The sequence below is a fragment of the Piliocolobus tephrosceles genome, chromosome 15 (assembly GCF_002776525.5).
Source record: "Piliocolobus tephrosceles isolate RC106 chromosome 15, ASM277652v3, whole genome shotgun sequence".
Taxonomy (NCBI): Eukaryota; Metazoa; Chordata; class Mammalia; order Primates; family Cercopithecidae; genus Piliocolobus; species Piliocolobus tephrosceles.
In genome coordinates, this window is record NC_045448.1 from 92,336,987 (window position 1) to 92,356,273 (window position 19,287).

At 48.1% G+C, this 19,287-nt stretch overlaps 1 protein-coding gene and 1 long non-coding RNA gene across 3 annotated transcripts in view; one reads left to right on the forward strand and one right to left on the reverse strand.

Moving 5' to 3' along the window:
- LOC111528218 overlaps positions 1-8,777 on the reverse strand; it is a 50,187-nt gene extending 41,410 nt beyond the window's left edge. Inside the window, exon 1 of one of the 2 annotated variants that reach the window (XR_002726912.3) lies at positions 8,609-8,777. This is a non-coding gene — a long non-coding RNA (uncharacterized LOC111528218). Of the gene's footprint in view, positions 1-36; positions 82-8,608 lie in introns of those variants that run through there. The other variant, XR_002726913.1, reaches the window with a different exon arrangement.
- Positions 8,778-13,380: 4,603 nt separating this feature from the next.
- SLC20A1 (solute carrier family 20 member 1) overlaps positions 13,381-19,287 on the forward strand; it is a 19,008-nt gene continuing 13,101 nt past the window's right edge. Inside the window, exons 1-4 of the mRNA XM_023194949.3 lie at positions 13,381-14,641; positions 15,080-15,679; positions 15,839-15,979; positions 16,168-16,253. Coding sequence (XP_023050717.2) covers positions 15,346-15,679; positions 15,839-15,979; positions 16,168-16,253 — 561 coding nt within the window. The 5' untranslated portion in view covers positions 13,381-14,641; positions 15,080-15,345. The remainder of the gene's footprint in view (positions 14,642-15,079; positions 15,680-15,838; positions 15,980-16,167; positions 16,254-19,287) is intronic.

Genomic DNA, 19,287 nt, shown 5'->3' on the forward strand with positions numbered 1-19,287 from the left:
GCCTCATTAAGAAGTAAAAGCCAAGGCGGGACTTACTGACAACGGAGATGGACTTCAAGCTCCTGGGGCCTGCTCTTTGCAGCTTTCCTGTTCAGTGCCTTATATCTTTCCTTCACTCCTTTAACACACTCGTCCCTACCCTACGAAGATACCCCAAACTCTGCCTGGTGCCCCAGCGATATTTTGTGCACAGCTCTCTGATAGCTCTTGTCACACTGTACTGTAATGCTAATCTTTTTTAGATGGCTAGCTCTTCAACTGAGCTGCTGGAGGGAGCCTGGTTAGGGAAATACTGGCCAAAAAGAAGGTGTGAATGGGAAGAGAGGAACTGTTGCATCTTGGGGTCTAGAAGCGCCCATCTCTTCCCTGTTGTTGCCTGGGCAGGGGGTCACCACTGGCTCTGGAGCCACAGCAGGGAGAGGCAGGCCTAGGCACACCATGGTGGAGTAGAAGGGCAGGGAGCAGTGATGTAATTCAATTACAGAACTCGGTTATCTCTTAACTTTGTATAGATACTTCACCACTTAATAAATTTTTTGTTTGTTTGTTCGAGACAGTGTCTCACTCTGTCACCCAGGATGGAGTGCAGTGGCATGATCTCAGCTCGCTGCAGCCTCTGCCTCCCAGGTTCAACATTTAACATCTCAGTGACAAACATTTAACATCCTTATGTAGATTATGCATAAGGGAATGAATAATTCCTTTATCATTCATAAAGATTTAAAGACCAGGCCTGGCATGGTGGGTCATACCTGGAGTCCCAGCACTTTGGGAGGCCAAGGAGGGTGGATTAAATGAGGGCAGCAATTCAAGACCAGCCTGACCTACATAGTAAAAACCCAACTCTACTAAAAATGCAAAAATTAACCAGGCTTGGTGGTGTGCGCCTGCAGTCCCAGCTACTCGAGAGGCTGAGCCAGAAGAATCGCTTGAACCTGGGAGTCACAGGTTGCAGTGAGCTGAGATCCACCACTCCACTCCAGCCTGGGCAACAGAGCAAGACTCCATCTCAAAAACAAAACAAAACAAAAACCCCAGGCTGGGCATGGTGGCTCATGCCTGTAATCCCAGCATTTTGGGAGGCTGAGGTGGGCGGATCACTTGAAGTCAGGAGTTCGAGACTAGCCTGGCCAACATGGCAAAACTCCGTCCCTACTAAAAAATACAAAAATAAGCCAGGCATGGTTGCACATGTCTGCAGTCCCAGCTACTTGGGAGGCTGAGGCAAGAGAATCACTTGAACCTGGGAGGAGGAGGTTATAGTGAGCAGAGATAGCACCACTACACTCCAGCCTGGGCGACAGAGCGAGAATGTCTCAAAATAAAAAATTAAAAAAGGAGGAGGAGGAAGAAGAAGGAAGAAGAAGAAGAAGAAGAAGAAGAGGAGGAGGAGGAGGAGGAGGAAGAGGAAGAAGAAACAAAACCAAACCAAAGAAAATGCATGACTGCTCCTCTTAATTATTTACCTAGCTCTGTTTTGTTACATATTATAGTTGTAACCCACAAGCAATAGATAAAATGCCACTAGATATAATGTTTGTGGCCAGGCACAGTAGCTCACTCTTGCAATCCCAGCACTTTGGGAGACCGAGGCAGGCGGATCACCTGAGGTCAGGAGTTCAAGACCAGCCTGGCCAACATTGTGAAACCCAGTCTCTACTAAAAATACAAAAAATTAGCCAGGCATGGTGGCATGCACCTATAACCCCAGCTACTCGGGGGGCTGAGGCAGGAGAATCACTTGAACCTGGGAGGCTGCAGTGAGCTCATTGCATTGGGCAACAAGAGTGAAATGCTGTCCCAAGGCCGGGCGCAGTGACTCACACCTGTAATCCCAGCACTTTGGGAGGCCAAGGTGGGCAGATCACGAGGTCAGGAGATCGAGACCATCCTGGCTAACACGGTGAAACCCTGTCTCTACTAAAACTACAAAAAAAATTAGCCAGGGGTGGTGGCGGGTGCCTGTAGTTCCAGCTACTCTGGAGGCTGAGGCAGGAGAATGGTGTGAACCTGGGAGGCGGAGCTTGCAGTGAGCCGAGACTGCACCACTGCACTCCAGCCTGGGCGACAGAGCGAGACTCCATCTCAAAACAAAACAAAAACAAAAACAAACAAACAAACAAAAGTCTCCCTCAAATTCATGCTGATATCTAATTCCCAATGTGATAACTTTTGGAGGTGTGGCCTTTGGGAGGTGATGCAGTCATGAGGGTGGAGACCTCATGAATGGGATTAGTGCCCTTATAAAAGAGACCACCAGAGAGCTTCCTCTCCCCTTCCTTCAAGGACACAGTGAGAAGCCAGCTGTCTGTGAACCAGAAAGCAGGCCCTTAGCATACATCGATTCTGCTGGCGTTTTGATCTTGGACTTTTCAGCCTCCCTGTGAGAAATGAATTTCTGTTGCTTACAAGCCACCTGGTCTATAGTCCTCTGTTACAGCAGCCTGAATGAACCAAGACACCCATGCACACATTGCCAAAAAAATTACAGCCTAGCCCACATTCTCAGGAGCTTACAGTTTTCCTTTAAGTAAAGTTACATGGGAACACCCTGAACTGTGGAGCAAAAAGGGCCTGAGTTGAGACTAGCTCTCCTGCTTGTCATGCTGTGGTCTTGAGAAGCACCTGAACTCTTCTGAGCCCCTTTCTCCTCATCTGTGGAATTCGGGTAACTATGCCATTCCCCAGGCTTGCTGCCAGGAGTAGAATGAGGGGATAGACTTGGGAGCAGCTCACATTCCTGAGGAAGTTAACTTTCTAAGGTAGCCACGTGAGGCCACTTGCCTCAGTGCACAGGAGGTGGTGGTGACAAGCTGGACGGGGCAGAGAACATTTTTCCCCTGGTGAAACAATGGAAAATAAAGCTGGACAGACAGTGGAGGGCCCTGTCATGGAAAGCTGCAGCCAGACAGAACGGTCTGGAGTTCATCTTACAGGCAGTGGCAGTGGGGAAAGCCTTTGTGAAACTCATGGTTCAGCAGCTGAGTCTCGCCGCCTGTGTAGGCTGGGTGCCGTGGGGTGAGACTGGAGGCTGGGACGCACCTGAGAGGTGTCAAGGGCTGCCCGTGGACTTAGCCTGGGGCAGTGGGAGGGGCAGTGGTGGAAGGCAGGCCACAGGAGTGAAAATAGGGCCCCGGTTCTCAGGCGTTGTTTCCCCCTGCATCTTGCTCTCTGCCTTTCTCCTCTTGTCCTTCTGTCTCCACCCCTATCCCCACCTCCCAAATGCTTCAGAGCATAAAGGTGCTGCCCAGTCAAAATCACCTCCACAAACTCTAGGTGAACTTGGTCTGGGCAGCTTTGAGTGGGTCATGAGTGGAGGAAGTGCAGGCCCACTCTTTCCTTAGTATATGAGTGAGAAAAGTGACTGCTGGTTAGATCTCACAGGAAGCCAGAGCCACGTGGCAGCACCTGACTTCAAGTGCAGCAAAGCCCGCGGGGTGAGAAGCTGACACCTCTGGGCCTGCTGAGGCAGGCTGCTCCTTCTACACCAGGTCAGGGAAATCAGGTCACCCGCCCCAACAGTCTGCCAGACGCTGGGGACTGACTGCTGCCTCTGGGACATCCACCACAAAGGATTCATGGACTCACTGACAGGGCCAGGCACCTGGCTGAGGATCTCAAACTGCTGTAGCCCACAGGCCCATTCTATCTATAGATGGGTTTTGTGCAGCCAACACCGTCCTTCTTGCCTACCTCTTGTATACGCATGCTGGCCTTGCCCTGAGCTTATGAATTTACCACCCCCATCTTAGCAGGGCATGAAGAAATGCAAGGCACTCCAGGAGCTGCTGATTTTGCTGGGGAAACAAAGCAAGTATATAGGCAAAGAGGGCAGACAATGGCATACCCAATGGGTGGGGCAGGCATCCAACTTCTGAGTTGAATTTAGAGAAGAGATCTTCTCTTCTCTAGAGGTGAGGTGCACACTGGGCCTGGGGGAAGTAAACCCTGGGATGAGCATGGGAGAGGGAGGTTCCCCAGTGGGGAAGGACACGAGGGTGTGGACTGGTGAAAATCTGCATGGCTGGGCCCCATTCCACAGAGGGCCCCGAGAGGTGTCTGCTGGATAAGGGAGTGATGATGAAGGCACATGGGGAAAGTGTACAGGCCTGGGCCACCCAAGACTCAGTAATCTGGAAAAGGTGGCAGAGTGGGGAGCTCTGATTTGGGAGAGGCACTGATTTGGGAGAAATCTCAGAGGATGTAAAGACTGATACCGTGTGGAAGTTGGATGCAAAGGACACCAGGCTTGAAGCTTCAGAGTATGTAAGAGAGGTGCATCTCTGGTTATTGAAGCAGGGGAATCATGAGAGGGTGGCTGCTCAGGGTGGGAAGTGAGAAGCTGAGACATTTTGGTTTAAATGTTATATTTAACAGAAGAGATGCTCATATTGAGAGCTATGGGCCAGGAGATGGAGGCTTGGTGGAAACGTGCATGTGGAGGTGGTGATTTAGGGCAGGGATGGATTCGGTGAAGCCCCGATTTGGTGAAAAGAATGTGAAGGGACAGATACTGGGGATGAGGAAGAAGGAAACTGCTGCAGAACTGGAGAGGTGGGGTGTACACAGATGTCAGGGGAGTAGACAGTCCTAGGGAAGTGCTCTATTAGCATGATCAATTGCAGAGGTTTCAGAAAGCGTGCTGAGAAGAGGCTGGGGCGTCTGAAGCTAAGGGGCAATAGGAGTTTCAGCAGGGGTGCGGAAGGGGGCACTACCTTTCAGGGTAGAGGAGAGCAGGCAGAGGGGAAGGAAGGTGGACTGGTAGAGACTGCTGTCTCAGGGAGCAGGCAGTGGAAGTGATGGGTACAATCAAGAGGGAAGTACAGATGTTTGGAGGCCAAAGGGAAGGAGACAGTGAGCAGGAAGTACTGAATTTGCTGAGGACAAAGGAGAAAATGAGACAGAAAGAGGCAGATGAGGTGGATGGGGTAGATGGAGAGGCTAATCTTGGATTTCACAACAGGCTGCATCCCCTACCCCTCCATTGTGTGCCAGGCCTGCCAGCTTGTGCCTGACCCCACTACCCCCAGCCTTGGTCTTTATTCTTGTGGTTAGGTAGCATGGAAGTCAGGCAACTGGATGGACCAGGCACTCTCTGGGAATGGCCGGGATGTTCATAGCTCAGGGCTGGGACCCAGAGCACCAGCAATTATTCTTTTTCCCATTTGCTACTGATTCTTCTCTTCTTCCTCTATCATAGGGCCCATCAATGCTGGTGGCTAGAAATCATCCAGAGGGCTGTAAACATTAGCGAGGCACTGAGTGGTCCCTGTCTTGGCCCAGGCAGCAGCAGACAAACAGGAAGTGAAAGTGGGTAACCACTGGAAGGTGAGGGCGAGGGTTGGTTTCATTATCAGCGCTGTTGGCAGCAACAGCTATGAGCCAGTCTTTGCCAAGATGGTGAGTAACTACAGATTTAAAATTCCTAGCAGCAAAGCTGTGTCTCTTCAGGGTTTGGTTACCCACGCTGACCCCATAACAACCACTACGCCAACAGCAGGGAACATCAACAAGCAAGGAGGTGACCATGAGGATGACCTTGCCGCAAAAACAACCACACACCCCACACCCCTGGGGAAGGAGGCACCCACCAGCTGGCTCTTGTAGGGCTGTTCCAGAAAGCGCAGGCTGGGAGGAGGATGGAGTAAGGAAAGAGGCCAGGGTCTAAATGGAAAGGGCCATTGAAAGGGAGAGACAGGCTTGTTTATCAATGACCACTACAGAGTTGGAAAGAGAAGGCAAAGAAAATGCCACACTGCAGAGGATCAGCGTCCAGAGGTTTCATTCTATTGAGAGTTAGAGACGCCAAAGCTGGGGTTAATGTTGGTAAAGGAGATATGGATGGGCCATGATGCCACCAGCCACGTGTAATCAGAAGGGGATCGAAAAACATCCCCAGCCTTGAAACTGACATTTTCTCTTATGTACTGGGTGGACATTTGGCAATATCATATAAAATGAAAACATTTGCATAGCCCATGACCCAGAGAGTCCACTTGCATAAGGACATGCTTTATAATGGTCTATTCCACGGCAGATAATAAAAGAAGGCATGCAGGAAGATCTATATGCAGTGACGTGCAAAGGTATCAAGAATAAGTTGCGAAATCCCATGGTATGATTTCATTTGATTAAAAAAAAAAAGAAAAAAGGTATATACTACATATTATAGTAAAAATACCTTATATGTGTGTGTATATTACAAGTAATGATTAAAAGTGTGTGTGATTCTAAGGAGAAGCACTTTTCACTTGATATTTTTCTCTATGGTATAGTTTCTACATGAGTTTTTTTTTTTTTTTTCAGACGGAGTCTCACATTGTCTCCTATGATGGAGTGCAATGGCGTGATCTCAGCTCACTGCAACTTCCACCTCGCCGGTTAAGCGATTTTCATGCCTCAGCTTCCTGAGTAGTTGGGATTATAGGCATGCCCGGCTAATTTTATTTTATTTTTTTTGATACCGAGTTTCGCAATGGTGTGGTCTCAGCTCACTGCAACGTCTGCCTCCCGAGTTCAAGCAATTCTCCTGCCTCAGACTCCCTGAGTAGCTGAGATTACAGGCATGCTCCACCATGTCTGGCTAGTTTTTTGTATTTTTAGTAGAGACGGGGTTTCTCCGTGTCGGCCAGACAGGTCTTAAACTCCTGACCTCAGGTGATCCAGCCGCCTTGACCTCCCAAAGTGCTAGGATTACAAGCATGAGCCACTGCAGCCGGTGAGCATGTATTATTTTTACAATAATTTTTTAAAATCTTGAGTTCCTCTTGCCCTAAACTATTTCCTCTATTAGTCTGGTTGTTTTAATGCACATATATTGTGAAATAATCAGAATATAAGTCTGATAAATATGCATTCTAGTGGGGACAATGGAATAGGGTCTTCGCAGTACTCTCTCCCTTGTCCCTTTCTTTCCCTTCTCTGGCCTGAATGTCCCATCCCTACCCCCATCCCTGTAAGTCACTCCTCTGGCTAAAATGGGGAGTTAACACAGGGTGGTAGGAAGAACAGTAGACTTGGAGTCTCTTATGCATTGCCTGCCAGGGCCCCCTGTGCAGGACTCCAGGCCCTACTCTAACACTTGCTATTTGCCCAACTGTAGGCTCTCAGACCCTCATTTCCCTGTGATAGCGTAAAAAACAAAAACAAACAAAAAAAAAAACCAAAAACAAAAAAAACTTGCTCTGCCTACATCACACAGATGTGAAGATAAAATGAAACAATGCCTTTGAAGGTATCTGGAAACAGAAGACAGTCCTATACATATATTTAAGGTTTTTACAAATCAGCATTAACATTTGATTTTATAACCATCATTAAAAAGGGAGAGGTAAATGGGTGTAGAAGAAGGAGTTAAAAAAAACAAAACAAAATGTAGAGGCAGTATTCAAGGTCACAGTTAAAAATTTCATATTCCCTGCAGGTGGTGGGTGCTCAATGGTTGAATAAATGAACAGTCCTCAAATGGATATATTTTGGGGCAATAGTAAGTTGCCCCCAGGAAGAAAATCACTTTTGGAAAATAAAACTGGGAAGAATCTGTGCAAAATGGATGAGACCAGCCACAGAAGCACTTCATCCTAAAATATGGTAAAGGTGGTATATACAAAATTAGGCCAGGTGCAGTGGGTTATGGCTGTAATCCCAGAACTTTGGGAGGACTAGGTGGGTGGATTGCTTGAGCCCTGGTGTTTGAGACCAACCTGGGCAACATGGTGAAACCCAGTCTCTACAAAAAATACAAAAATTAGCCACTTGTGGTGGCATGCAACTGTAGTACCAGGTACGGGGAGACTGAGGAAGGAGGATCACCTGAACCTGGGAGGTCAAGGCTGCAGCGAGCTCACATTGCACCACTGTACTCCAGCCTGGGCAACAGAGTGAGGCCTTGTGACAAAAGAAAAAACAAAAAACAAAAAACAACAACTTGGATTAGACTGGGCAGGGTGGCTCACGCCTGAAATCTGAACACCTTGGGAGGCCGAGGTGGGTGGATCACTTGAGGTCAGGAGTTTTAGACCAGCCTGGACAACATGGTGAAACCCTGTCTCTACTAAAATTACAAAAATTAGTCGGGCATGGTGGTGGGAGCCTATAGTCTCAGCTACTCTGGAGGCTGAGGTGGGAGAATTGCTTGAACCCAGGAGGCAGACGTTGCATTGAGCCGAGATTGCGCCACCGCACTGCAGCCTGGATGATGGAGCAGGACTCCATCTCAAAAACTAACTAACTAAATAAATAAAAACAAAATAACAAAACTGGGGTACACCCAAATCCAATCAATATTCAAATAAGTGTTTGCTAAATGCCAGGGATAGTGCTATGCATTTTACTTATTTCAGTCTCATAACAACCCTATTATCTTCACTTTACAGAAGAATGGGAGGCACAGAGAAGTTAAGCAATTTGCCCAACCTCATAGCACGTAAATGGTAGACGAGATTCTAATTTCTAATAGTCTGGCCCCAGGGCCCATGTGCTAAGCTATCCCTTACCTAGAACAGTAGGAATGCTTGCTCAGAAAAACAGGACTTAAAATAGAAAAAAGTGGTGTTGTTTGAACATCTGACTGAAAAGGAATGTGTTAACATGTTGTTTCTAAACTTACCAGGTAGCAAGAGTCATTCTTCTTGTGTTTGCTTCCCAAACTGCAGCATGCTTATGAATTACATGGGGATCTTGTTAGAATGCAGATTCTCACTCAGCAGGTCTGGGGTGGGAAGGCTCTAGGTAGAAGGCAAGAGGGTCCCCATCATTGGAGATGGACTTCCCCACTGAAAATGAAGAAACTCGGTTCTGCTCAGAACCTCAGTCTCCCACGAGACAGTCCCTAACAGTGGAAGCCTCTCTTTGAGTGCCCCAAACACCTGAATTTCTGGACCAGGAAAGCTGAGGTGCAGCCCCAGGCCTTCCTCCCTCCCTGAAAACTCAGCTTTTTGTGCCCAGCAAGCTCTGTGGGGGTCTTGTTGGGGAGCTTTCTCTTGCTGAAGGGATCAGATGAGTGAGGGGCACTGACCCTGGAAGAGGAATGCTGGGGAGCAGGAGGCTCTGCGGTGGTGGAGTCTGCACAGCGGCATTCTGCACAGCAAGTGGTCTGGCACAGTCTCCTGTGCTCTGGTCTGCAGAGATAGCCAATGATAAATAAGGATGTACTGGAAGATGAGGTGTGCGGTTCATGTACAGAAGTGGCAGGTCTGTTGGGGGAAGTGAGAGATTGACTTTGCCTCCTTGGCTGTTGTATTCATGACCAGTCCTCAGTGTGAAACTCAATGCAAGAAGGAGTTTGTGTCCCATAAAGGCATGGGCTGGTCAATCTTGTTGATTCACTAGATCCATAGCAGGCTATTTGTTGACTGAACAGACAAATGAATGAAAGGCTAGGGAAGCCATACAAAGCCAGATGCTGTTACCCTCCACCTCCTCCTGGGATGACTGTGGGGATGACTCACGTCCTGCTGCCCCCTCACTTTCTCAGCCTAAAACCACACATCCTGGACTGTGCAGGGAGCAAGCTGACCCTTCCTTTTCCGCTGCAGGACCTTCATTACACACAGTTCCCAAGTTTCCAGCAAGTTGCCTTTCTTCCCTGTTTAAGAGTTGAGAAAACTGGGCCTTGGGGAAAACAAGAAGTCCCAGTTTAAGTCACCAGAGATGTCTTTCTAAAGAAGTATTCAGGATGCTGTGCTATCCAGAAGCTGGCTCCAGAGACACCTGGACCATTTCAAGTTCTAAGAACTGTGTTTCTGTTCCCTCTGGCTCCTATGCCATATCACGCCCACATGTGTGAACTCAAAGCCAAAGGGAAGAGACCAGGCCATGTGCAGCCAGGACGGAGGCATGTAAAATCTGGAGAGGGTAGACCAACCTCCCATACTCTTGTGTTGGCAGAGAAATGGACCCACCAGTTTGCCTGGCACAACCAAAACTCAGCTTTCTTGCTGTGGGATGCTGGCCTGAGACCAGTCTCAACCAGTCTCCATATCAGGGCTTGGCTGTCTGGGTGCTTGAAAGTACCCTTCCCAAGCCACCCGGATCCCAAGCGTCCCTTGGACCCTGCCAGGCCAGAGCCACAGATGCCGGGGAAATGGGAAATGTCTGGAGACAGAGAGGACAGCCACATCCAAAGCCGGTAGGAAAGCGGTGGTGGTGACATGTGGCCCTTGCTTGAAACATTATTTTCAACTTATTTCCTGTAGGAATTGACTACAGGTGGGTTTTGTCTTGCAAGATAGGTTTCCTTTCTTGAGAAGTCTCAAGAGAACAGAGTTTTCAGTAACTCTAAGGCATGGTTAGACCACTGCAACAACTTTATTTCTGGAGAGAACATGTGCTCTGGCTTCCTGCCTCTTCCTACTCTGGGGAAACTGGGGCCAATCTTGAAGACTGATCTCCTAGAAGTGTCCTTTTTTTATTCCGACAGGGTTTGACGCAGCTCAAAATACAGGCTGTAAAAGTAACAGAGTTAATAAAAATGAGGGGGAAAGGAGGAGGAAATAAATGTGTTAACTTAAGTGCAAATAAGAGTTGGCACCTAGGGCAATCATACTTGCCTCAGCACTTGCTGGCATCCTGGGAAAAGGCACTTACAATCTTGAAATTTGTCAGGTTCTTCGCAGCTTTAACTGTCGCTTCCTTCTCTGTACCTCCATTTCTCTGTCTATAAAGTAAGGGGAAAATACTTCATCCGAGATTTGAGAGCATCACCTGAGACAATCCATGCAGAGCACCTGAAACAGTGCCTGGCACACAGTAAGCATTCAACTGCATCACAGACATTATTATTATTATTATTATTATTTTGAGATGGAGTTTCGCTCTTGTTGCCCAGGCTGGAGTGCAATGGCATGATCCTGGCTCACTACAACCTCCGCCTCTCGGGTTCAAGGGATTCTCCTGCCTCAGCCTCCCAAGTAGCTGGGATTATAGGCAAGCGCCACCACACCCAGCTAATTTTTGTATTTTTAGTAGAGACGGGGTTTCTCCATGTCGATCAGGCTGGTCTCGAACTCTCGTCCTCAGGTGCTCCACCCACCTTGGCCTCCCAAAGTGCTGGGATTACAAGCTTGAGCCACTGTGCCCAGCCACAGGTATTATGATTATCTCATTCATCTGGGGATGGGGAGGGCATTGGTGGGTGGAAAGGAGCTGGTTCTCCTTTACTGTAAGGCTCCTACCTTCTCTTCCCTGGATGTTCTTGCCCCTGCTCCCATTCAAGTCCTCATAGACAGCCTCTGAAGCCGCCTTTGTTCCTGGTCTGGTTCCAGAACATTCCCATGCCCACTTGAGCTCCCCCTGCTTCAAGCAGACTATTTCCAGGATGCGTACTTCATGTACATTGAACATTGACCTCAAATGCATTTCCTTGACTGTGCCTCTCTGAACTAAAAAGTGCAGAAATGGCACTGTTTCCTTCTTTTGTCTGGTCTTCCGCAGGGCTAGGTTGAGATCAGGGGGAGAGTAGCTTTCCTGGCTCTCAGCAGCTCAACTCCACCTAATTAGTGAATGATGGACATGTCCCCAAGAAGACTCCAAACCCACAGTGCCCGGCATGGTGTTCTGCAGCCTGCCACAGGTCATCTTGTTCTGTCCCCTCTGAGGGTGAGGTTCGGGAGGGACCCTCAGCTCACAGGCTCAGTGACAGTGACTCACCAAAGATCCTGTGGACAGTCAGGGTCTGGGCCAGACCAGTGAGCCCATTCACATGGCATGAGCCACAACCCTTTTCCTCTTCCTCCGGCAGCAGCCCGCTTTGCGTGTCCCCTCACTATGAGCCGTGGGAGAAATCTCAAAGAGCTTGGGTCAGAGGGCAGGGAGAAGAAGGCAGAGATCTGACCTTGGGTCAGAGGGCAGGGAGATGTCCTGACATCTGACACATACTTCATTTTAAACATGGGCTATGTATGACAGGCCTTCAGCTAGTTATTGAACAAAGAGAGTAAGAGCCCTTTTAGAAGAAGGGCTTTACATATATTCATTCATTTGATCCTCATAACAGCACTGTGAGTCAGATCTCTCACTCTCTCCCCTTTACGGATCAGGAAACTGAGGCAGAGAATTTATTTGCCTATGGTCACAGGAATAGTTATACAGCAGCTGGTTTGGTCTTACAGTCTATGTGTTTAAACACTAGACCAAACCATCTCCCTAAGATACTAGAGGGTGTTTGTGCCAATGCCTGGATTCTAAGTGGTTAGACTCTCTTTAGGATCTCTGACCTGTTTCCCCAGCATTCAGAGATAAGGCCAGAAACAATGCCATTTGTGCACAACCTGACAACTGACGGTCCTCCTACCTGCTATTTCTATTTAAAAGGCACTGTTACTTCTTTCCACAGGCAGACCCCCACCTCTCCTCCCTTAGGGGAGGATGAAGGTGTCCCAGCCAAGGAACGTCCTGGTCTCCAAGGGCTGTACCCGACTGATCCTGAGGCAAAGCAGTGAGGGCCCACCCCAGTTCCTCACCTCCCTTTCTACCCTTTCTGCCCACTGAGGCAGAGGCATCTCAGTGTTGGAAAGACAAGGATTTCTTTCTAAAAAGGAAGGAGTATACTATATCAGAGTTTGAAGATAGTTTTCATTTGCAACGCAAGGGAATTCCTTAGAATCTCTACCGTATGATTTCTCTGCAAACCCACTCCGATGGGGCTGGAGAGTGCTCTCTCACTCAGATGAATCTCTCAGGGCTTGTCCAGCAAGTGTTTGCCAACTTGAAGAGCTACCTACTATCACAGACCTATAAAAGTACGCCTGTGGACAGACTGAAAACAAACACACACACACACAACCGCACACTGGGAGAAGTTCTAGGCAATTTCCTCGCAAATAACTGCTTTGAAAATTACTGTTGTAAATTGGCAGAACACTAAGGACTTTGAACAGATCATCCTTTTTACTCAATGTTTTCATAACCTTGAAGTGAAGGTGGAGGGAACAGTACGTTTTAAGGTGCCAGGATTTACACTACGGGGTCAGTGCTCCCGGATATGACCTTTCTTTTTCACACCCACCTTGGGACCTACAACTTTGTAAGTTGCTCATACAACTCCATCAAATGTTATAGGTAGGTCAGAGGACATTCAGGTTGTTTAATCCTCTGTAAATGACTCGGGCAGCAACAATTTACAATGTTTCTGTTTTTGCTATACAGTGCCCTCCTGCTAGAGATAGCAAAAATGTGGCGAGGGCTTCACAGCATTCTAAGACTGGTATTTCTGGCTGGAATTTTGGAATCTCACTACAATCCTAACAAGAGACCACGACCTTAATCTCCCATGGCACGACTGGTTAGTCTTGATCTTAAGCCATATAATCAACCCCCAAATGTGCATTAACACATCTAAATAATATCAGAACTACTCTATATACCACGCAGGGGGCCAGAAATCAATCTTTCCCTCAAAAGGATAAGCTTTCAGGATGCAATAACATCCCTTTCCACCCTTTTCTACATCCTAAAACAGAATATTCACGGTAACAGCAAAGCGGAAATCAGCTTTTCCTGAACATGTACTGAATTCTAGTCACATTCACACACGTTAATTCATTTAATTCCAGCCACAGGGTAGGCAGCCACTGTTAACATTTTACAATTGTGAGAACGCAGTCAGAGATCTGGGACTTGCTCAAGGTGACACACTGCAGCAAGGAGGCAGAATTTGAACTCGAAGCAGTGTCCTTCCCCCTCGCCACAGCTGCGGCGTTACAAACTCAGGTCAGTCACGGAGAAATTAACGACCCACAGCCATCCTTGCAGCTCTGCGCCATAACCGGGGAGACAAGCTGGTTCCCGTGACTCTTCAGTCTTTCTGTTTTCACCCAAGTGCATGACTGCGGGAGCAAAGCGACCACGTGAGCATCCCCCCCCTTCCCCCAGGCGAGGGACAGTGCCAGGCCAAGGACAAGTCACAGGTGCAACAACGTGCCAGAACTGGATCCGGAGCCCCAGGGCGCAAGATCTCCCGCAGCGTCACCCGGCAGACGGGACGGGTGTGGCCACTGGGCGAGGCAGGTCATGCGTGCGCTGAAAGTGCGGCTGGAGGCGCGGACGGGTTTCCAGAGCCCCGAGAGAGGAGCTAGGAATGACTTTGGTCGCAGCCTCTGTAACCCCGCATGACGGCCTCCAGGGTGACGGCGAGGTCCCCCACGGTCTCTGGCGGTAATCAGCCGGCGGGGCCAGACGCTGCGGAGACGCCAGGGCGAGGCCGCAGGGAGGGGGGCTGTCCCGCCCCACGTGGACAGGCTCCCTGCTGGGGGCGTGGCCGCCGGCGCGGGCCGGGCCAATGAGCGCCACCGTCTGGCTCACCCGGCTGGGCACGCCGGGCCGAGGAGGGCTGCGTCATGCCGGGGGCGGGGCTCCGGGGCCGGCGCGAGGCGCGGCGGGTCACGCGGGTCGCGGCGCGGGCTATAAGTAGGGGCCGGCGGCGTGCTCAGCTAGAGTGATGGCTGCCGCCGTTCGCTGCGTGCTTCTTCTTCTCGGCTGCTGAGGCCCCCCCGCGGCTGCTTCCTGGGTAAGTCGTGAGTCCCGCGGAGCTGTCCCCGGTGCCGCCGACCCGGGCCGTGTGCTCGCCGACCTCAGGCGCGACCCGTGGCTCCCGCCGCCGCCTCGATCTCCTCGTCTCCCGCTCCGCCCTCCCTTTTCCCTGGTGAGTAGTGGCACCGCCTCGTAAAGGCTCTTTCTTCTCCCGGGGGCCGGGCGCGGACGCCGTGGCGCTGGAGGCAGCCGGCGTGGGCGGCGCGACTGGCTTCTCTCGTTGCCGCTGGCCGCCTCCACTCCGCCCGTCCGCCCGCCCGCGGGCCTTTTTGGCGGTCCCTGGGCGGCGCGCGCGGGAACGGCCCTTTTCCGGTTTTCGCGCGGAGGGCGCGCGCGGGCTGGCAGCGCAGGGGCTGGGCTGGGCTGGGCGCGCGCGGGCCGCGGAGGACCCGGAGCCACGTGCCCGGCCGTCTCGCCCGTGCTACTGGGGATGGGCGTCTGGAGTAGCCCACAGGGGCCACTGCGGGGCCCCGGGCGCGTGGGCAGAGCGGGGTGCCCCACTGGCCCCCCAGGGGCACGCAGCTATTGTTATTTCCCCCCTCTTCCGCAGGATGAACTTGCGTCCTTTCTCTTCTCCGCCATGGAATTCTGCTCCGTGCTTTTAGTCCTCCTGAGCCAAAGAAACCCCAGACAACAGATGCCCATACGCAGCGTATAGCAGTAACTCCCCAGCTCGGTTTCTGTGCCGTAGTTTACAGTATTTAATTTTATATAATATATATTATTTATTATAGCAATTTTGATACCTCATATTCTGTTTACACATCTTGAAAGCCGCTCAGTAGTTCTCTTACTAAACAACCACTACTCTAGAGAATGGCAACGCTGATTACCAGTACTACAGCTGCTACCGCCGCTTCTGGTCCTTTGGTGGACCACCTATGGATGCTCATCCTGGGCTTCGTTATTGCATTTGTCTTGGCATTCTCCGTGGGAGCCAATGATGTAGCAAATTCTTTTGGTACAGCTGTGGGCTCAGGTGTAGTGACCCTGAAGCAAGCCTGCATCCTAGCTAGCATCTTTGAAACAGTGGGCTCTGTCTTACTGGGGGCCAAAGTGAGCGAAACCATCCGGAAGGGCCTGATTGACGTGGAGATGTACAGCTCGACTCAAGGGCTGCTGATGGCCGGCTCAGTCAGTGCTATGTTTGGTAAGTTCTTTTCATGTTTTGTCCTCTTCGTGGTGGGTGAGCAGATTTGTATCATGGGTGGTTCCATTTTTGTGCTTAACCTTTCAGATTAACCTTTCTGAATGCGCCACTTACATAATGGAATTTTGCCATTTACTTAATAAAACTTGACTGTTTCAGGTTCTGCTGTGTGGCAACTCGTTGCTTCGTTTTTGAAGCTCCCCATTTCTGGAACTCATTGTATTGTTGGTGCAACCATTGGTTTCTCCCTCGTGGCAAAGGGGCAGGAGGGTGTCAAGTGGTCTGAACTGATAAAAATTGGTATGTTTAATTCCAAATGGCTTCTTCATTTTCGTGTTTGTCGTTTGTTACCGTGGCATTAGATATGGGAGTATGTGTTCTAACGTGGAGGGACAGACCAAAGAATTTTGAACTCTTAAACATTTAAAGTGGTTTCTGGTTTCTGATTTTCATTATTTGATATTTTTTCTTAATGTGTTCTATTCCAGTGATGTCTTGGTTCGTGTCCCCGCTGCTTTCTGGAATTATGTCTGGAATTTTATTCTTCCTAGTTCGTGCATTCATCCTCCATAAGGTAACCTTTCTCCCCTGTATGAAGACCTTTCATGGAGCACACCCAATCGATTTCAAACCCAGTGGTATTTTTGCAAATGTGATTGGTGTATAGATATGCGGCCTTGGAAAGTTAAAAAAAGTTATTTGTTCTGTGCGTGTCTTGTATGTTGTGGAGTTCTCTGAAAGCAAGTTTTTAATACTCAAGAGGGCAGTCAGGAAGGAAGAATTGAATACTATGATGTGCCAAGAAATAGGAGAAGCTGGGAGCAAAAAAATACAGAAATTTATTTTGGGTGGCTTTGTGTAGCTGTATACAGATTATTTGTTTAAACCACCATTATATTCAGGCTAATATAATGCGTAAGCTTGGAGTTCAAGACAGTGTTCCCTGTGGCTTTTTTAGTAAGCTGCCAGTTAAATGGGTCTCTGCAGTGCTGATTATCATAACCAGTTTATAAGCTTCTAGATGAGGACTCTGCCTCCCATAGTGACTTGACTCCAATTTCTCAGAATAGGTGAAAAGAACCAGTTAAAAGTAGTTTTTGGCTAAAAAAAAAAAAAAGATTCAGGCAGCCATTTAATTTCCTGTCCATTTGAAAATCCCTTTTAAGTGACCCAATAGCATTTCTTTTATCAAGAAGTCATGCTGGCTCCAGAATAAATGTTGACAGGGGATTATGTTGGCATAGGACTGAGTTACAGTGAGAATAAATGCATTTTTCTCAGGACACAAAGTTGTCCTTTTTCTAAGGTGAATGGCTCTTAACAATCCATTGTAAGTTCTTAGAAATGTTCCTAAACTGTAGAAATCTGAGTGAGATAGCATAAATCCCAGCAGGTAAAAATGTGTTCAGACCCACTTGTCTGGTCTAGTTCTAAGCTTCTCTAGGGAAAGATTTGTCTCTTCTCTGTAGAAATTCTGTGACTAGTAAAGTGATTAACTGATCACTTTTCCATAGCTGGAATCTGGCAGAATATAGCAGTTTAACACTTTGAAAACTTGAAATATCTTTAGCTTGGTATAATTTGAGAGTAAACAGTTCATTAATATTTACGAACTCTTAAGTTTGGTACTGTTTTATTCAGCAGATAGGTACGACAAGCATCTATCTTCCCACTCCCTGCAACTGTAGTGTATGATACTAGGATGCTTAAATTAGAGGCTCACCAGTAGTGATGGACCAGATCTTTTTTTTTTAGTGTTTTTATTAGAACCCTGTATCTTGCTACTTAACAGAGAGTCAGAAGCATTAGTAGGATCTCCTGTTGTGAATTCCTGCTTGGTAAAGGTTTATACTGGCCCTGTGTTGATTACTGAGTAGTAGATCATTTTGTTTTTGGAGAGGGTTTGTGTGTTTCACCTCCACAAAACACTTATTCCCCGGAGGGGGAATGGTGGTGCTCTGAGGTGCAAAGAAGGATTCTCAGGTGCCCAGAACCTCTCATTTGAGGAATGCATACCCCTGCGGTGTTAGTGAGAGCTGAAGTTAGATGTAGTAACTGATTTCTTATTTGTATATGTTTTATATGGGTATGGGAATGGGCATGACCAAATGATGAAGAATGATTGGCATAGTGTTTAAAACAGTATTGACTTTGAGGGTCTTCCTCCACTCTGTGCACGCGCACACACACACACACACTCTTGCAGGCCAATCCCTCAGTAACAGGAGTTTTTCAGATGAGTATGAATATTTCTGCTTCCTTCTAGGAGTTAAATTTCAAGAAAATATCCTTAGACTGGTAAGCTTTGGGTATCTTAACTGCTAAAATCTGAATATTTGACTATTAACATATATTCCAACTCTTAAATGTCTATCTTGAAAATTAAGATTAAAATGACTTTTTTTTTAAATTTCAAAAAATTGCTTTTAAACATTTTCTATTCTCTGAATGTTTGTTCCAAGCATGTTGGGAATCTGGTGGGAACAGACAGAATGGAGGTGAGTTAGTTCTGTTTGGGACTGGCATTGCACAGAAGGAATACTCTTCAGTGCTCCTGTTGAGTATTTTTAAATTCTAGTCAAAGAAAACAGAAACAGGGCTTTTGGCATTCTTATTTGTTAGAAAATATATTTAGGATATCTTCCCTTTTCTTTAGACAAAACCAGAATATCCAATACGTAAAAGTGAACTATTCTGGTGAAGATGGGGGGTATTCTGAAGACACATGACTAGACGAGGAGGCATTCACATTATTTCTAGGTGAAGTTTTACTTGTGTGTTAGGTGGATCTGTACAATGATGAGAGACCTTCCTTGTTTTACCTCCTTCCTAGACTCTCCGAGACTTTCTCCGGAACTTTTGTTATTTTTTTTAAACCATGAACCCGTATTTCATAATAAACTGTTGGTATAGTAGTATAATTCATACCCTACCCCATCCCCAACAACTTTGCATAGAGAGTACCTCAGACTTGTTTACCTCGGGGAATACTTAATTGGGCTATAATACAGGATAAGAAATACACAGGCTGCTACTTCTGACTAGTCAATTACAATTTGATTTATAGATAACCATATTACGAAATATCTTTCAAAATCTATTGAGAAGTCCCCACATAATGTCTTTACAACCCTAAAGGGTTTTAATTTTGGAGGGTGGGAGTCTTGGGTTGGGGTTTTTGGAGGCTTTTTTTTTGAGACAAGAGTCTCACTCTGTCGCCCAGGCTGGAATGCAGTGGCACGATTTGGGCTCACTGCAACCTCCGCCTCCCGGGCTCAAGCAATTCTCCTGCCTCAGCCTCCTGAGTAGCCGGGATTACAGGTGCGTGCCACCACACCCAACTAGTATTTTTGTATTTTTAGTAGAGACAGGGTTTCACCATGTTGGTCAAGCTGGTCTCGAACTCCTGACCCTCATAAGCTCTGTCCTCCTTGGCCTCCCAAAGTGCTAGGATTACAGACTTGAGCCACCACACCTGGCCCTTTTTTTTTTTTTTTTTTAAAGAAGCGAAGTCTTGGCCGGGTGCGGTGGCTCAAGCCTGTAATCCCAGCACTTTGGGAGGCCGAGACGGGTGGATCACGAGGTCAGGAGATCAAGACCATCCTGGC